The following is a 19873-nucleotide window of genomic DNA, read 5'->3' as shown; positions in this document are numbered from 1 at the left end:
TGGGACACACACACACACACACACACACAGACATATATGTGTATACAGTATACACATACACACAGAGAATTGTGTTAGAAAGTGTGGACCAAAAGCTGGGGGAGGGGAAGGCGGCGGGGCTGTGGCTTGACTGACAGCTTGTCACTGTGACGTCTTATTCCATCTCTGTTGTGGAGAAAATGAATGTCACCGTGCCGAGCCTTATGACTTGCTGTCATCTCGCAGCCGCTCACCTTTTATCAATGCTCTAAATAACATTTCAAGCCCACCGTCTCCTGCCGGACAATCCGGTCAGGGGACATTAAATCGGATGACTGTGAAATGTCATAATAAAAATGGAATGCTAACAGCTTCCCCCCCTCCTTCACCTCACTCCTACTTTCCTTTCTTTGCTCTTTCCTTCTACGTCCTCTCTTCCTCCCTCTCTCTCTCTCTCTCTCTCTCTCTCTCTCTCTCTCTCTCTCTCTCTCTCTCTCTCCCCACACACACCCACACTCCAGTGCATTTGTCCACGCTCTGATTTTAAAGAGAGAGACAGGACGAGTGTGGAATCGGGTGCCACCACTTGAGCAGAGGTCACCCTGGCCCTGACGCCCATTAACGTCCATTAAACGCGAGTCCCCCACTCTCTCGCCTTCCCTTATTAAAATGCATAATTCCTGTCTGCTTACAACAACAGCCATGGAGCGAAGCTGCACCTTCTCTTATCAGGAAAAACACATATCAGGAAATACGGCGTCTTTTCTGTACGAGCTCTTCTTATGGGATCAACTTTCTGACTGTACGCGCTATCGAGCTTTTCCTCAAGGGGTTGTTCTTAAAACAGATTTAAGAACTCTTTTGTAGAAGCGGACGGGTGAGCGAAATGGCAAAAAATATCCCGAGACGTTAAAAAAAAAAAAAAAAAAAAAATCACAAGGTTAAAGTTTGCTAAGAGCAGTACTACATTAAAAAAAAAAAAACAAAAAAAAACAACTATATATACACATAGACACAGTATATATATACATAACAATAATATATATATATATATATATATATATACATACATACATACATACACACACATATATATAGATATGTATGCATGTATGTATGTCTATATAACACATACACATATATATATATATATACATATATATACATATACACACACACACATATATATATATATATATATATATATATATATATATATATATATATATATATATATACATACATATATACATATATATATACACATATATACACACATATATACACACATATATACACATATATACACATATATATACACATTATATATATATATATATATATATATATATATATCACATTTTTAAAAATTCGTTGAAATTACTGGGAACCATCACTGTTATACAAGTGCTAATGGCACGCACGACTCTGTATTATGAAAAATTTTCTTAAGAAAATTAATAATAATTCTTAATAATCTTAAGAAGTCAGATATTTATAAAAACTAGCAGCTAGATCTTATCACAAGTATCACCAATAAACAAACCGTAACTTTGGTATGTGTTTTATTTATGGTAATAATGCCCTATTTACCTTATTTTCAATAATAAAGTGTTTTAAATGCTTATCTTAATGTTTTTGAAGCATAACAAGCAACATAAATTATTACAAGTTATTTAATGTATAAAAAAACAAGTATACTTTTATTTTTATTTTAAAGTGTAGGCCTATTTATCATGATATAAATATTACTGTCATATTTGTAGGCCTTTATATAACTTTTTTTTTTATGTAATGGCCTCCAAATTCCAAACAGCAAAAAAAATTATAATAATAAAATCATATGAAAACAAAATTGAAATCCTTTCAACAATAAAGAGGCTCCAGACTCTCAGCGAATCCTCAGGTGTGCTGTGTCTGTTCCACACTGAACCCTAAATGAAAGCGTCTGAGGTGTGACGTGACTGCAGGATGACAGGTGGAAAGCCTTTTAGCAAGCAGACATCTTCATCCTGCTTCTAGACCATTAATACAAGGTGATGAGGCACTCAGCCGCCCAGCCCCGCTCATCCCATATGCAAACAGCTGAAAGTCATCTGATATGCCTTTGCCACTTTAATGATGTACGTGAAGCCACGGAGAAGCTGCATTAAGAGATTTAATTGCGTTTCGCGCTAGCGCGGCCACCCCAACCCCCCACACCCCTTCACGGTTGCAGACGGCTACAGTTTCTGCAGAGAGCATCTGCGGCTTCAAAGCATCCCCATCCACGTCTCCCTACACCGCCCACCCCCCCTCAACTATAACTGCTTTCTTTGCATGGTAGACATCAGCAATGGGTCTGCGTTCGACTGTATTAAGGCACTTTAATTCATGTGGCCATCTGATTTTATGTTGATAGAAAGGTAAAAAGCGTTTGAAGCTTAGCTCTCCCCATACCTTCGGTTTTTCTCTACAACACACAGAGAGATCTGTTTAAGCAGCATTGTGCAGCATTAACACCAACACTTCATGTTATCTGCCCAACTAGATAAGGTACATCTTTATTAAATTCCTTACTCTGAAAGAGTGACAAGCAGAGAAAAGGAAATATGTTAATAGTGGGAACAAATTAAAGTCCCTATTTTAAATCCACTGTCCTCCCTCCCATCACTAGCCCAGCATATCTCCCCATCAGACTGCAGGCTAGGGTGCTAATGAATGCGTAGATGCAGCGAGAGAGGGCAGGAGGACGATAAAGGGGGAGAAAACTGAGAGCAAGAATGGGAATGAGGGAGTCAAAACGTCTATCCTTTACCGGGGTGGGAGGAGGGGGGGGGGGTTTAGCGAAAAGGTGAAATAGCTTTTCTTTTCATTTTGCACACCTACCCCTCCCCAGCTCCTCACCCATGGCCTGCCTCTCTCCTATTCTTGAAGAGATCTGGATTTTCCACCATTATCGGTCTAAGAGCTCCCCCCTGTGGGAGCGTAAGGACACTGCGGAGGTGTTTAGCGCACAACTGCTAGCCTTTTATATTAAGTAATGTGGGTCAGCCACCTGCCGTCTGGCCTGTGAAACATTTCCATTGGCGATCAAACACAACATATAAAAACGACTCGGAGTTAAAGTAGAATTAAGAGTAGAAAATGCCTCCCATGCTCTCCCATCTGACAGTAGCTAGGACACCTAGCTAGAGGATTATGGTGTCCTTGTGAAAGCAACTGTGAGACAGAGCCTTTAAGCTGAAAAATTCAAGGGCTTCATGTGTGCCATTATACCCAAGAGCAGATGCATCAGAGGCGGTTAGCAGCGTGATGTGCCCCTTTTTATTTCAACTCTGTCCCCTGCTTTTGGCATGTAAAGAGGTGGCAGAGAGCCGCAAATGGCAGCGAGTGAAGGGTTAACAGGCCAAAGACAAAGCAACAGGCTGAGACTATTGTACAGGCTGGAGGGCTGCAGGGCCCTGGGGCCACAGAGGGCCAAAGGCCCTCACACAGGACAGTAGGCCCTTTCAGTCCTAGCCTTTCAACAGCAAACCCAGCCTCAAAAGAGCCTGTCACAGCACTGTTTCTCCCCCTCTCCTCCTACACTCTCTACCACAATCAGCTCCTCTCCTTCTCCCTCTCTCGCACTCCTCTCCTCTCCTCATCCCACTCTTCAGAGAGCAAAGAGGCCCAAGGCTCTCCAGGCCTGAACCAATCTGCGGCCCCCAGAGGTTGAGCGCCTTTGAAAAGGAGGTCACATCATTGAGGTGCTGCCAGGTCTGAGAACTCGGCGCCAACAGGGACACAGTTCAACCCACAAGCAAAATATATAGAACAATATATCTAAACAGGGAGGATGAATCGGTATACAGTATTCGTTATGGACATATGGCATTCGTTTACATTTTTATATCTGCTCAATTCCCAAATCCGATCGGTTAAGTGTCGCTTAATTTTCAGTATTTTTATTACAGCAGCTCTGACAGTAACGTGGATTGCAAAGCACATGCAGGTTTACATTTATGGGCTTGTTCTAAAACGTTTTAAATTTCTTATATTTTTTTTTTTATGGAAGGAGTCTCCAGTGTCAGTGCTTTGTAACAGTACTTTTTTCTGCTAATGGAGAGTCTTCAGGACAGAGGACTTCCTGTTTCTCTGTAACATGCCAAACTGTGTATTATTAACTTCAAAAAAGAGAAAAAACAGAGAGGTTGGCAAGGACATTAAATGGGCCACATCATATCACATCACATCACACCACCCGACAGTATTTTTTTCCATAACAGTACGTACGTTTTATTCAGTTATTTCTCGCAGTTATGTTAAAAACGGTGCTTTCAGGCTCCTGTAATTGTGATCGTGTTAACCTGCTGTAGTAATTCTGACCCAAAATTCACACTTCTGTGAAATTTAAATCGATCTGCATTCTTAGACGAGCTCGTTTACGCTTACATATCTGTGCAGAATCCCTCTCCTCTCTTGTGGGTCGTCAAGCATGTTGACAGAAAGGTCTGAGATGGAGACGGCGGCTGAAGCGGTGAGGGTGACCAGTAGCACCAGCATGCCCTCGCCCTCCTCCAGCGGCAGGTCCAGCTTGTGCGTGCACTCTTTAGACAAGAGAGAGAGATCCACCTGACACCTGGTACGCAAACACACACACACACACATATTGGTATTAATGTCATTATCCTCAGCACAAATATACTAGGCACAGCCTGAGTCACATTACAATACATTTACATTACATTTACATTCATTCATTTAGCAGAGTAAGGTGTGTTTGTTTTTTTTTGTTTTTTTTAGGGGTTAGTTACGTGCTCACGGAAGAGGTGGGTCTTTAGCTGTTTTTTGAAGATAGTGACAGATTCTTGGTCCGGATTGAGGTTGGAAGTTCATTCCACCACTGAGGGACGGTTAGTGTGAAGGTTCTGGAAAGGGACCTTGAGCCACGCTGAGTAGGCTCTACTAAGCGTCAGTCATTAACCGATCGCAGATTGCGTGAGGGAACGTAAGCCTTCAGGAGAGTGTTGAGGTAGGAGGGTGCTGTTCCAGACAAGGTCTTGTACGTGAGCATCAAGGCCTTGAATTTGATACGAGCGGCTACAGGAAGCCAGCGGAGGGAGATGGAGAGGGGTGTGACACGGGTCCTTTTGGGCTCTGGTTGAAGACGAGGCGTGCTGCTGCATTCTGAATCATCTGAAGGGTTTTGATGGAGCTGGCCGGGAGGACCGAGAGTAGTGCATTGCAGTAGTCCAGTTTTGATATGATAAGAGCCTGGACTAGTAGCTGTGTAGCCTGTTTGGTGAGACAGGGTCTGATTTTCTTGATGATAATAACAATACCATGATATAACAGACGCTAACATGAAAAGCTGCATTTATTTGTATTACAACCTTCAATATGTTTTCGATTATTTGCATAGACCCAAGTGTTCGAGTCTTTAGGTTACAGTCTAACCTTCTTCAATACTTCTAGACATCATCATCTTACAGAATCTTCACAGCAAATTCTCTGCTAGCAGTCAGAATGTAAACTCTACACGGAGTTGGTTAAAAGTAGTGCTTTTTGATTCAGTGTTACCAAACGCTGCTGCACTAAACACAGTCTCAATAGCAGAGAACTGGGAGAACACCCGACAGCCCATGCCACATTGTTTGGTCTAAGGATTGTATTGGAGGATAAAATCCCTTTTTTTTTTTTTTGACAACTTGAATAAAATCGAGTTAAATGTAATCTCAGTCAAATCAAGACTTTTTAAGAAAGATGAGAACGAAAGAGAAAACCATTTGACACTTTCACTCCCCATGTCCCTGCGCTCTCTCATTGCCTCCAGTGAAGTGACAAGCTCATAGTCCTGCATGAGCACCTGACCTGGCCGGCCATAGTGTGTGTGGTGTGTGTAATGGAAAGCCGAACCTGGCTGCACGAGGACTTAATGTGAATATCAGTAACAGACCAGATAGTCCAGTGAGAGGACTGAAGAAGATAAGTATTTAAGGAAGGGGGGGGGGGGGGGGGGGGGGGGGCACAGCCAATTACGAGAGTGGCAAGCGAACCCATTTAGACACGCCATGTCTGTGAAAGCCAACGTGCACAAGGCGGAGTGTGGGGAAAAGACAAGCTCCTCGGTAAATTCCTCTACCTCATTCCACACTTCCCTTAGCCATTAGCTCTCTTGTCTCTCACACTTAATGTAAGAGTGTCAGGGTTCGAGGCATGGCATGTGTAGGACCATATTACTGTGTCTTAAAACTGCCAAACACAACAATCAGTTCACAGCTTACTGAATTCTCTCTTAGTATTCTAGATAAGATCAATCTGTAATTCTGCTTGTATGCATTTAATGAAAACAGCATAATTCATAATTCTGCATTTCATCGTTTCCAAAAATGTCTAAGTAAACTGACTAATCCCCGCCCCCGCCGTCCCGGTTTCACATTTTACAGCTGCTCTGACGGTTTTATTTGCAAGAAAAAGCATCTCCTAAATGGATGCTCTATTTAAATCGATACATTTTGATGCTTTCTCTGGAGTCAAACCAGTAAAATGTCTAAAGCATCATGTTCTGGCATCACTATACACCATTAAGACCTTCTTTTTAAGTGGCCTGAAAGAGTGTGGACTCCAGAAAACTTTTGAAATTTGCTGATAACAATAACCTTCTGCCAACCCACCACGAGTACTTCAAAAATAATTCATTTTGCTCAAATCTGGAAAGAAAGTAGAATTTTCCACTTGAAAATCTCCACCGTCAAAAAATAAAGAGCAAGTAAAACCCAACCATTTTCCATGCCACTTATCCTACACAGGGTCGCAGGGAGAATGGAGCTTATCCCAGGGAACTCGGGGCATAACGCGAGGGACACCCTTGATGGGGTGTCTACCCATCGCAGGGCACAATCACACACCCATTCACACACTACTGACAATTTGGAAATACCAATCTTCCGACAACACGTGTCTTTGGACTGGGAGCGGAACCCGGAGCACCCGGAGGAAACCCCTGAAGCACGGGGAGAACATGCAAACTCCGTGCACACAGTGTGGAGGTGGGATTCGGACCTGGAGGTGTGAGGCAAACGTGCTAACCACTAAGCCAAAGTGCCTCCGAGTAAATAAAATGTGAAGGGTAAAGAAACTGTATAAGATCTCATTTTAAGAAAAAACTGACCATCTGCTTGTGTGTTTTTAATGACCACAATGTAATCTTGCTAGATACCGATATGGTAGCGAATGTAGTACGATACAATGGATGAAAACAATCTGCATCACGTCCGCTGAATGCAACTAACCACCTGGCCTGTGCATGCTATCAGAGACAACCGTGACCACATGACCCACCTGCCCATGAAGTCGTCTCTCTTGCCGGCGTCTCTGTCCCACACAGTGATGTCTATAAAGCCGCCTCCCTCGTCGTACAAATGGAAATCAAACTGTTCTCTCCACTGAGGGTTCAGCGTTTTGTGTATTGTCTGTAAAAGAAACGAGTAGTAAAATGAAAAAAAGAAACCTTCTAATTACGAGGCAGGTTTACGTGAACTCGTACAACAGCGACATCAAATCTTAATTATGCCTTCGTTATATGGACCCGACTGAACAACTGCACAATTCATCGTATTTTAATCACGGCCGTGATTTTTGAATTCCTCAATTAATTACACATAATTGACTGCAATATGGGTAAGCTTAGCTAAATCACAGTTAACATTGTTTCAAGTCCTCACAGTCCCAGCGTATTGTTTTTGCTATTCATTTCATTCATTAGCTATAATAAAGCGAATATGAAAGCTACGCTGCCACTTGAAATTTTTTTTCTTTTTGAGCACATGGATTTTCTCTTTACGTTATATTACAGTTTGCGTACTATGGATAATTAAATAAAGAAGATTAAGTGCAAAATCAAATACCTATTAATTAGACCTTAACTCTCAGATCTTAATCAGACTGTAAATGAGTGCTAGTTACTCTAAGACTGTATTAGTCTTACAGTTCATATCAGACAGTGTTCGTATCGGCTGTGAGACAAACATATTGTGTGCTATAAGTGCCTAATTAGGGTGATTCAGACCGGCCTATTTCCACTTTTCCCCTTTCCCTGATAATATAAAAAGTCGCAAACGTTTTTTAGATCAATTATACAAAGTTCTTACTTAGTTTTCCTCATTCTTGAGCAAGGGTGTCAAATCAGTTTTGGGTAACAGGCCACATTACATTCAGTCCAATGTCAAGTGGGCCGGATAAAAGAAAATCTATTTAGAGGTGAATAACATCACCTCTACAGGTGAATAACATCATCCGTCCATCCTCCATACGGCTTATCATACACAGGGTCATGGGGGATCATGGAGACTATCCCAGTGGAACTCAGGGCACAAGGCAGGGGTCACACTAGACGGGTCACCCATCGCAGGGCACACTCACACACCCTTTCATACACTATGGACAATTTAGAGATGCCAATCGACCTACAGTGCACGGCCTTGGACTGGAGGAGGAAACCAGAGTACTCAGAGGAAATTATTTTAATTTGCTGTAGGTTAGACACCCCTGCTCTTTGCTCTATTTGAATCCATTTATTTATTTAGCAACTGGAATTGTACGTTTTATAGCCCATTATAAAACAGACATATTTTCATTTTCCGTTTAAAAATCGTGAGCATGACGGGGTGCAAACTTTTGCAACAGAGCAAAAATACTGTTTATTATTTTACCCATGATTGTGAAGCGTTTGCCATAGAGTCAGAAATATTTTTCGGTCCAATACAATACCTTGCTTTTGTACTTCTGGTGGCCCATTCTGAATTTGGCGTACGGGTCACTCAAGCCATTAGCGTCCATTGGCTGGAGGTTACGACCCTCGATTAAACTGATGCTGACAATTCCTCTCCACAGCTGGGATTTCTTGTGGACGTCTGATAACCTCAGACTCTGGTACTGCCAATTCAACACACACACACACACACACACACACACACACACACACACACACACACACACGATTACTCATTCAAATCCTATGTGCACATATAGAACCATGGAAATGGATGCAAAAGAAAATTTGCCATTGCCAAACTAAGATGCATGTTCATTACACAACACACAAATACCGTACACACAGGCATAACAGCAACCAACACGTCCATCACTAGCACCTCAAGTGTATTTCTCTAACACACTGGTATTGAAGACGTCATGCTTTTCTGTCTGAAATGACTACAGAGAGACAAGCATTGTTTGTGTCCGAACCGAGCTGCATTTCTGAACGTCTATTTACTGCTCTACTAGCAAAAAAAGTAAGACAATCAGGAATGATTAATCAAACACATTCGTACTGTATAGAACAACTATGTCTCAGTTTCTGTGCCTAATTTGGAGGCCTCATTATCATGGCATTTGTTTGAAGTGCATTTCATTCAACTGTACAAACACTTCCCTGGAAAAACACACAGCTCTGATGTTGGGAGCAAGCGGCTAATGCCTTTCTCTCCAGACATTAGAGTTTAACGTGCTGACTCTAGCAGAGACACCGTAAAGTCCCAATCTGTATTAGTTTCACTCCAGCAGCCAGAAAGCCAAGAGGGCTTCCTGCCAAAACCAAACACGAGAATGCAGCATCGGATCTTCTGCGATGCTAATTGCACATATAAAAAATTATTTTAAAAAAAACAGCTGAAGGTTGCAATTAAAAGTATTTGTGCTGAAATAATTGTCGTTCAAATTGATGCCGACACTCTTACGTGAAGAAAAAAAAAAAAGCCAGCAAAACAGTTTGTCAAACCATGGTTTTTTAGTAGGGGGGAAAAAAACCCCGAATGTAAATTACGAGCAGATGAGCTGGCTGTGCTAACATTAGCGTTACTTTAGAGAATCTCACAATCTCTGCGTTTTCCTGCGCGCCGATATTAAGGTTAGAGTGAAAGTCTTAATTTCGGAGCTGCATCATAATTACAAATCTTGCTTGGTTTGCGTTTACTGAGTGCACCGTTTACAGCACTTCATGAAAGAGAGATGGGGTGTATAAATAGATACACAGGCACCCAGGAGTAAAGGGAGAGGTGTGGATGTAGTTAGCATTCGCAATGTTCCAGTATTCCCGAGACCCACCCGACGTGGCCCAGTTTAGAGCTTCAAAGACGGGTTTCAGCAGGGTGTCGTTTCTCGAATGGCGAAGGCAAACTTTCATGTTTTAATTCCTTTCCGAAATTTCAAGGAAGCTTTAACAGGAGCTAGTTTGCCCCAGTGCAAAAAATAACTAGCACACAGCTGATGAGCGGACCAAACTCAATACGCATTCATTACCGTCTAAAGCTCGGTTTCAGTGTCTGCGTACTCAACGTAAACAGAAAGACACGCTTTCTTTATCAATAAGCAAGGCATGCTCAAGAAGGACATGCATTTCTACCACGTTATGTACAGATACATGCAGTTACACTTAGACAAGCCTCAGACGAGCGCATGCTAGTCCATTCACAGCACTAGATCTGTGATGGACGACGTAAAAGATTGAAAGGAATCAACGTTGCCACAGCGTGCACGGTACACGTGTATAAACCATCTTCAAGAAAAAAAAGAAAGAAAGAAAAGCAGCTCAGCTTTGCATGCCGCTGTAGTAAAAATGGCAAATGAACAAAGGAGGAAGACAAAAGAAGGAAGCAACTCGGCTTTGCATGCCACTGTAGCAAAAATGAAAAAAGAAAAAAAAAAAAGAGAAGGATTAGCTTTACTTTCGTAGTTGCTGCAATATACTGTCTAAAGTGTCAACACATCTTATACCTAAAAATACTCTTAACATTTCATTTATTACAGGTTGTAAGACCTCTCAGATTGGATTATTTCTTTGAGGCCCTGCAGCAACAGGACTGAGAGGTGAAAACTTTATTAAACGTCAGCTTAATCTGTCGATCGGTACAGCCACTTGCATTTATATTTAATAACGCGGTTGTTAAAGTACAGAAATGATTGCTCCGTGTGAGGGCGGTGATCTGGTGTAAAGTGTTGTGCGAAGTGAAAAACTGCAGAGGTTATAACGCGTCACATACGCAACCTCTCTTCTGGTGTAAAATGGGTTCGTTAGTTGCACTATATTTGATTGGAAATGTATTCTATCTGCATGAGAGTAAAAACCAAGCTGGTATAAAATGGGCTCTTTAAAACCTTTTTCAAAAGTACAAGTACACCTCGAACCTGCGCACCATGACATGGCTTTTCTTTTACACGGTCATATTCTCTCGCTTTATGTGCAAGTGGCGAATAACTGAGCAGTGATTTGAATGAAATTTTACATTCATATAGTTATACACACCGATCAGCCATAACATTAAAACCACCGGTGTAGGTCCAACAGCTCGGACCCGTCGAGGCACGGACTCCACAAGACCTCTGAAGGTGTGCTGTGGTATCTGGCACCAAGACGTTAGGAGCAGATCCTTTATGTCCTGTAAGTTGTGAGGTGGGGCCTCCATGAATCAGACTCGTTTGATTAGAACATCCACAGATGCTCGATCGGATTGAGATCTGGGGAATTTGGAGGCCAAGTCAACACCTTGAGCTCTTTGTAATGTTCCTCAAACCGTTCCTGAACAGTTTTTACAGTGTGGCAGGACGCATTATCCTCCTGAAAGAATCCAACGCCATTAGGGAATACCCTTACCATGAAGGGATGTACGTGGTCTGCAACAATGTTTAGGTAGGTGGTGCATGTCAAGGTAACATCCACACGATTGCCAGGATGCAAGGTTTCCCAGCAGAACATTACCCAGAGAAGCATACTGCCTCTGCGACTTGCCTTCTTCCCGTAGTGCATCCTAGTGCCACATACCCGGCTGTCATGATGTAAAGAAATGGCGGGGGACAGGAATCAGCATGGGCACTCCGACCACTCTGCAGCTACACAGCCCCATACACAGCAAGCTGCAATGCACTGTGTGTTCTGACACCTTACTATCAGATCCAGCACTGACCCTTTCAGCAATTTGTGCAACAGTAGCTCTTCTGTGGGATCGGACCAGACAGGGTAGCCTTGGGTGCCCATAACCCTGTCGCTGGTGCACCGGTTGTCCTTCTTTGGACCACTTTTTGAAGATACGAACCACTGCCAGAGCCATATCTCCCTGAAGTTCTCACCTAGTTGCCCACTGAAGCTAAGCAGGGTTGAGGCTGGCCAGTACCTGGATGGGAGACCTCCCAGGGAAAACAAGGTTGCTGCTGTGTGGGTCCTAATGCCCCAGCATAGTGACGGGGACACTATATTGTAAAAACAGCAGTCTTTGAGACGTTAAACGGAGGTCCTGATGCTCTGTAACACGAGATAATCGATGTTATTCACTTCTCAGAGGTTTTAATGTTTTGGCTGATCGGTGTATTTAGAACTGACCTATATCACGGATCTATAACAGTATGCGGATGAGTGTAAACTAGGCCTGTGTGATATAATGATATCGTCCGTACATGATTTTATGTTGCCATGATATCCAGAGACGTTTATCACAGCTTATACTTTATTACCAGACCTGCCAATCTTTCTCTCCACAAAACACTGGAGAACACGTGCAGGAGTTAACACTCAAAATACACCAAAAGAGCAATCTTTTTCTCCCCAGTAAACCTAGAGACGAGCCAACTGACATGTGAATGCGGAATGATCTAAACACGCCAGTATTCACAGATCGCTCCTAAAAGCCTCGCACCCTTCCCCATCTCATGTGCTTTCCTTTCACACAGGTCCCTCGCTTTCAGTCACGTTAAACAAAATCTATTCATGTATGCTCACCTTACCTTAGACAAGTATATGCTTAATATCAGTTTAGAAAATTTATTACAGATCTCACCCCAAAAAAATTCTAGAAAATGGTTAAAACGGCAGATTCAGTTTTCAGTCTAAAGAGAAAAAAATGAAAAACATTTTTTCTACCCAAAAGGACTCAATAGACCTACAACAAAATATCAAATCTGACACTTTATGAACAACTTTAATGCTGATGAGAAATAATTAGAACGCGATTAAATACACTGGTTTATTATGGGGTTTTTTTTTTAGACTGGCGTTCTGCTGCTCTCTCCTGCTCAACTAAGAAAATGTCGTCCGTGTGAACATTAGACAACCGATTTCTAAAAGTATGATTAGAAAGTGTGACGTTGTGTTTTTTTTTTGTTTTTTTTTTTAACAGTATACTGTGTATTATTGCCGAAACACTTTTTAAAAATCCACTATCCAGCTGAATGTTCGTGATTCCCACGGTGACTGCACAGTTGGTGCTATTATTACGCCTAGCCCGCGCACCTTGAACCTGAAATGCGGGAAACACTCGCTTTCCTGTCTTTTTTAGGCAGTTCTGGACAATTAATGAAAATCATGATCAGGAAGAAAAAAAAAAAATCTACATCGCACATGCCTAGTGTAAACCCTAACAGGAAACAGAACAGTGTTGCCAATTTAGCCAAATTCTGACTTACACCAATTACATGGTCTGAACGTGCGTTACTTACAACATATACTATACCACGAATATTTTTTTCAACACACCAGCATTTCCGAGAGAAAAGCTTTGCAACCAAAATGAAATCAAATGGTCTGAAAACGAAAAATAAAAAAGATCAGCTTTATTTTCTTAGTTGCTGCAATACACAGTGTAAAGTACGAATACATCTTATTCCTAAAAGGGCTCTTAATACTTCCTTTATGATAGGTTATTAAAGCATAAGTGTCAAACGCACATGCTTAGAGATAGGCGTTTTCTCTTCTAACATAACCAACTTCAGCTCATGCAGGTTCTTGTCTGTTAGCTGATGAGATGAACCTGGAGTTTTATTATGAAGCAGAACACTAAACAACTCCAGGATTGAAGTGCGTCACTCTGCGTTAATGCTGGACATGGATGTAAAACAAATCGTGGCTGCACTCGTTATCGTGTCCACCAGATGGCGGTAGTAACTCTGCTGTATATTGCAAGCTGTAGAAAATAAAGATTGTACATGGAAAATAAAAGTGACTAGGGTTAACCCGGCAGAGGAGGAAGGCGCAGACGCCCCCGTTCAGTCTGAGGCAGAGCGCTGCAGAGCTTAGGGAGGGAAGGACATCAGTACAGGTTGTGTCATGCTGTTATTACCTTACTGGATCTTTTCCAGCTCCTTCTCAAAAGCATGGTCTGTAAATGAGACAAAGGAGTTACATCGCCACTATCGCCATATTGCCCAGTGCGATGAGCTTGTTAGAGCCAAGAATGTGAGATTAGTCAAGCTTTTAGGGAATACATTGAAATGAGAAATTAAAATCTTTGATTTGAGAGCGTTATGACATCTTGTAATAGAAATAATGTAAAGAGCTTCCAGTTTATTAGGTAATAATCCCACAAAAATACCCTCTCACGTTTATGTTTGAAGAGCACTAGTATTTAAGTCACGTCTTGTACAGCGCTCGAGGTCTAGCTTTTGTCTTTTTGTCTTCTGTTGTCAATTTTCATGTTATTGCCTCGCCTCGCTAACACTGTCGCTAGCAGTAAACTAATCTGCACTTGCCACCGCCTCCTCTACAATTCCATGATATTTAGTCAGATTGTATATTCCTAAAGCAACCCAGGACACACAAACATCTACCAACTTGTCTTTTTAAAAAAATTAAAATTTTTAGTGGTTATAGCTATTTCAAGACAAAGTGATACATGCTACATTCAGAGGTGAGATTCCGCACATCGTGTAATTCAGATATGTTGTCTAACTGCGACCGGTTTGTTTGCTTGTAACTAATAAACTTAACAACCTTAACTGACCGTCATTACAACCGAGGCGAGCAGAAAAGCATCTCCGAATGCACGACACGTTGAACCTTAAAGGAGACATGCTACAATAGCAGAACACAAACAACGTGGACTTTTCTTTTGTTGTTGTTGTAGCCAATCCGCATCAAGGTTTGCTGCGTTGTGCAGTCTAAGATGTTTTTACCCACGGTTACAAAGAGTGGTTATTTGAGTTACTGTAGCCTTCCTGTCAGCTCGAACCAGTCTGGTTATTCCTCTCGAACGTCTCTCGTCAACAAGGCGTTTCTGCCTGCAGAACTCTAAAACCTAACGTGTGTGAACTTCAGAGGAGATTCCTATTCGAGTGACCGGTGAAGGTATAACATATTGAAATGTACATCACCAGAATTTCTACAGTACCTAATAAACTGGCAAATCTGAATGGCTCCCGTAATGTTTATACATCATTAAATCAAGGTATCACAGAGAGGTCATGAGCTCTGGATTAACACTGCTGAATGATAACCTGGTAATTGATGATTGGAGGAGGAGGAGCAGCCAAGGGGAAGCTGGGAACAGCAGCCACTTCACAAGCTACCATACACACCCAGTCACATCAACACTGGTCATGTCCAGCTCAATTCATACACCTCATAAAACTCCAGCTCGAATTCAGCCTAATGCCAAGCTTATGAATGCCAATGCAATCAGCCATAGCGTTTCCATCATTATAACGTCCATTAGATAAAGCAGCATATATTTCTCCTGTGAGCTTGCTCCATCTCTATTACACATGTAGGGGTGGAAGAATTAAGCATACAAAATCGGATAGGAATCGCTACATAAAACTCGAGGTAAGTCCAGAGACAGAACTAGATGCAATTAGGACGGACCAGCCAGCACTGAACACATTTCTCTCCTCGAGAGAGGAAACGCTGCCAGCCAAATCCTAGCACTTTTTTTAATGAGTACTTTTTGTTCCTGCGCAATATATTTCTTGGCTTGAGATGAAATATGGATTATTTTCAAGTTCCGTTTTACTTCCGCTAGCCCACTGAGCCTATTCGGCATGTCCTTTAAATGTGATGACTAGTCTGCTGAGAGTGCGAGAAACACAAGAAGTTCAGCGACAATGACTGCAGCTTCGTTTTTAATCTACATTTCTACAGGAGGTCATGATGAAAGATCAATCAATTCTAACGTAGAGGCAACAAACCATCCCATCGAGCGTTGGATACTGACACACATGCACGTACGAGTCAGAGGACAACGTCAAAGCCTGCTAAAAGTTCAGCTGCTTGATGAATTATAAATGTCTATTTATACAAATGTCCAAAACGTCCAAACTAACAGCTACTGATGAAATCTCACGGTCTCTGAAAACACACGTGCCTAGAAGGTTTAACCATCAAGGAAAGGGAAGAAAAACAGGAATCAACCACGGTATGAAGATACAGGAGAACACTCACGGTTTCCCTAATGTCCCCTTCTTTAGGAGCGAGCGTGACCGCCAGTTCCAGAGAGCCCAAGTTATGATCAGGATAGTGGGGGTCTTTTAGGTCAAGGGTCACGTCCAGGGACCTAAATGAGGACCAAAAAAAAAATAACAGTCAGACTTGGCAACACAGCATGTGCGCACGCTGGCCCTTATTCAGTACAGTTGTATAGAAACAAGCACAGATTTGAGCGCACAGAATGACATCTGGGCCTGCATCATAAAGCAGTGATATGAGCACAAATGATAAATCAGCTTCAGTTGTGTGGAAACAAGCTCCTGCACACAAGTTCCTTAGTTACATGTTATACGGCACACCCTAATTTACCATCATTTAGCCCAAATTTAGGGTAGTACAGCGGAGCAGCAGGTAGCGTTGCCATGTTCTCCATGTAGATGTTGCGGCAGTGAGCCAATAACATGAAAGTATTAACCTGTACTTCAATTAAGATCCGAGGAAAGAAGTAAACGGAGGGAGGAGCAAATACATTTCAGTTAAGGAAGTTGAGGTGCTCGTGCTTAAAGAGGTTTCTTTGTTTTTTCGTCTATCCTAGAAATGATAAAGGGAAGCACCAAATAAATAAAATAGAATAAAATAAAAGCATTTCAGTGGAGGAAAAGATGGTCCAATAGGTTTGTCTTTTACAATATCTTACTGAAATAATATTCATGTTATTAGTTATTATGGAAACGTGCTCTGTTCTTTGTAACGCAGTTTAAGGTCAGATTTATTTCAAGGTTCATTCATAACTATAAACAAGCAAAGTTTCCATCCAACAATCCCAGTTTATTTCATATTTAAAACACTGAAAGGATTCAACCACTGAAAAGGAGACTACCGCAAGCGTCTTTGAATAGCCCGAGAAGCGTACAGTTCTGAGCTTCACTGCGCCTCTTGTACGGAGATGTGCGTATTTACTCGACTGAAGGACTGATCAGCTGCTAAAGATCCGTGTCTGTGCCTCTGATTCACATTTATAAATGACACAGTGACACTAAACCCCATCACCTATATTTTATTCTGAGGTTGTGATTTATTATTATGCGATATATCGATCGGTGATATTGGATTTGATTGTTTGACTGTAAATCAATGCAAACAGACATTTAAAAAAGAAAAAATACAAGAAACAAATAAACAAGGAAACTGTTGATGAAATCTGTGAATTCTCTTAACAGTTGTACTATCACAGAGAAACACTAGAGGGCGGTCTTACACTTTCCCAGTCAAATGTGTTAATGTGACAGTAGCAGAATAAGAGTGTTAGCAATGGCCTGTTACAATACTGGTAAAAGGACCTATGTTGTTCCAGGGACTCCAGGTAAAGATGTGCAGAGCCCATGAAGTCATCTTGCAGGCCAAAGTCATAGTCAAAAACCTGTAATAAAGAGAGAGAAAGCGAGACAGTGTGAGACAGAGATACTGCTTGAAAAGAGGAGATATGAATTTATTCATAGCTAGCATATCATTTCTCATATAATTGATTATAGAATAATACTGCCACAGACATTACACTGAAAATGATAGAATATTCTTTTTTTTTAAAAAAACACAGGCGATTCCTTGATGGGATTTATTCCAAAGTTCGGTCTCTATTATTTTGGCCATATTTTTGGCATGTACTGAAACATGTGCCTACTAAGAATCATCAAAACACTGAGGAAAAGGCCTGACCATTATCACAAAAGTCATTGTTATATTGATTAACAGCTCCTCTGAATTCGTGTTAAAACAAGAAAGTAACACTGATGCATCATATTGTAAACAGATAAAACATCTCTAAAGTCTCACTTCCTCCTGCACATCGTATCAGTGACTCATACCTTACCTTAACATAGAGTGGTTCTCTTATATTATCCACCAGCAGGGTCACTTTCTCATCCCATACCGGGTTCAGGTTCTTATGAATGGTCTTGCTGCGGAAAACCTCTTTCCCTGCGATCTTAAACTTCACATAAGGGTCACTGGTGCCTAAAAATAACCACAAAACCAAACCAAAAGAGTGAGGGTTTCATCAGCACAGAGACAACAGTACTGCGTGTGGTAGCATGAGTCACTGTTGCCAGTCTACAGTTGTACAGACAATGATTTGGTCCTTAGCCTTGGTTTTGAGCTGATTCTTTGCTCTTAAATAGCAATCTAACAGACAGAAGTTCTCCAGGACTCAAGACAGCAAGTCAAGAAAAGCTTTGCTTGTGTAAAACACCATGAATATATATATATATATATATATATATATATATATATATATATATATATATATATATATAAACATTCAGATACATTTACATTGCTCCTCTATGCAGAACATTTTAGGCTCCTTTACTGTATATTCTCAGGTTTGTTTCATGTGGACTTCCCTCTTCAATTCAGACCACGGGTTGTTATATCCACAGACTGAATCAAAACACTGATTTTATCTTCCAGCATCCTTTTATGTGTTGATTTGCATTCACATCTGGGCTTATTATCTTGCTAAAAAAAAAAAAGTCCATCTTGGTCTCATCTAACTACGTCACTGTATTTTCACCGATGCATGGTGAAATTCAGCCTCTGTGGTTTGTGCGCTGCTCTCAAGAAGGACTTGTGTTTGAGAAGATGTCCTATGAAGTAAATATTATAATTACTTCTTTAGAGTTCTTTTAGTTTACGTTTTGTTCGAGGAAATATACCGTACCTCTCCAATTGTGATAACCAACAGCAATATTTCAGATTGGCCACTAGATGGCACTTCTGCACCATAGCAGCCTGTATTAAATCTGGATCAGTTATCTTGTCATCTGCAGAGATTACACTTTGTCCTCATCAGTCCACTTAATCTATACAGAGCCATTTGGCCCTCAGTAGATTTATCAGATTCATCAAAGTTGGTGGGAATCAAACCCCCAACCCCAGCGGTGCAAGGAGAATGTGCTAAACACTAAGCCACCATGCTCCAAATCTGCAACTGAACCAATCCTCAGTGCAGCCTGTATAATGAGAAACCATACCGCCATATTCATATTATACCTGATAAGAAAAATACTGTGATAAAAATAAGTATTTCAAGGCATTTTAGCAAACACAATCCTGAAAATTATCCCTTATATCAAAATTGCATTATTTTGAACAAAATGTCCTTATGTGCAGATAGACAATGTACCATTAGTTCAGACTGCTCCAAATCTGCAACAGAACCAATCCTCAGTGCAGCCTGTATAATGAGAAGGTATGTCCTTTAGAATAAGCTCTCAGAGGTAAATATTAAAAATACGAGGCTAAACATCAACAAATTTGAATACCAGCAAAAGTCAAAGCACTGCTCTAGATACTGCTCACCTTCCACAAGCACTACAACGACCAGAGGCTCTGTACAGTGATGTGCAGACAGATGTAGAGGCCACAGAGTAAGCAATAAATGAATCTGTGTGTGTGCGCAAGTATATTATATCAGTATAATTGCCAATCAACATCGACAGGGAATTCATGTTTAACCCCACGTCATGCTCCCCCTGGTTCTCATCATTCAACTCGGTGTGCTCCAGCATTTCTTCACACCCACTGAGATGTTCGTCTGCTTTATCACATCCGTCCCATGGTGCACTGCACTGCTACAATCATTAACACACCTCTCATGTTTAAATCGGCAGGAGTCTAATGTGTATCTGCACAAGTGTGCTGCTTTTACAGTAAAAGTGATCCATTCTTTCAAGACAATATAAA

The 19873-nt window shown here is 41.3% G+C and overlaps 1 protein-coding gene across 5 annotated transcripts in view; it reads right to left on the bottom strand.

Annotated features, from left to right (window-relative positions):
- mctp1a (multiple C2 domains, transmembrane 1a) overlaps positions 1 to 19873 on the bottom strand; it is a 152516-nt gene that overhangs the window by 58233 nt on the left and 74410 nt on the right. For 3 of the 5 annotated variants that reach the window (XM_047149795.2, XM_017451442.3, XM_047149797.2), the window contains exons 3-9: positions 18000 to 18142; positions 17470 to 17549; positions 16145 to 16256; positions 14049 to 14087; positions 8713 to 8877; positions 7285 to 7415; positions 4396 to 4582 (exon numbers count right to left, since the gene is read on the bottom strand). In XM_047149795.2, the coding sequence (XP_047005751.1) occupies positions 4396 to 4582; positions 7285 to 7415; positions 8713 to 8877; positions 14049 to 14087; positions 16145 to 16256; positions 17470 to 17549; positions 18000 to 18142 (857 nt within the window). The remainder of the gene's footprint in view (positions 1 to 4395; positions 4583 to 7284; positions 7416 to 8712; positions 8878 to 14048; positions 14088 to 16144; positions 16257 to 17469; positions 17550 to 17999; positions 18143 to 19873) is intronic. The other 2 variants (XM_047149796.2, XM_017451444.3) reach the window with 1 other exon arrangement.

This window comes from Ictalurus punctatus, chromosome 22 (assembly GCF_001660625.3).
Source record: "Ictalurus punctatus breed USDA103 chromosome 22, Coco_2.0, whole genome shotgun sequence".
In the NCBI taxonomy this organism is placed as follows: Eukaryota; Metazoa; Chordata; class Actinopteri; order Siluriformes; family Ictaluridae; genus Ictalurus; species Ictalurus punctatus.
The sequence above is the reverse complement of the archived record's forward strand: the minus strand, read 5'-3'. Positions and strand labels throughout refer to the sequence as shown.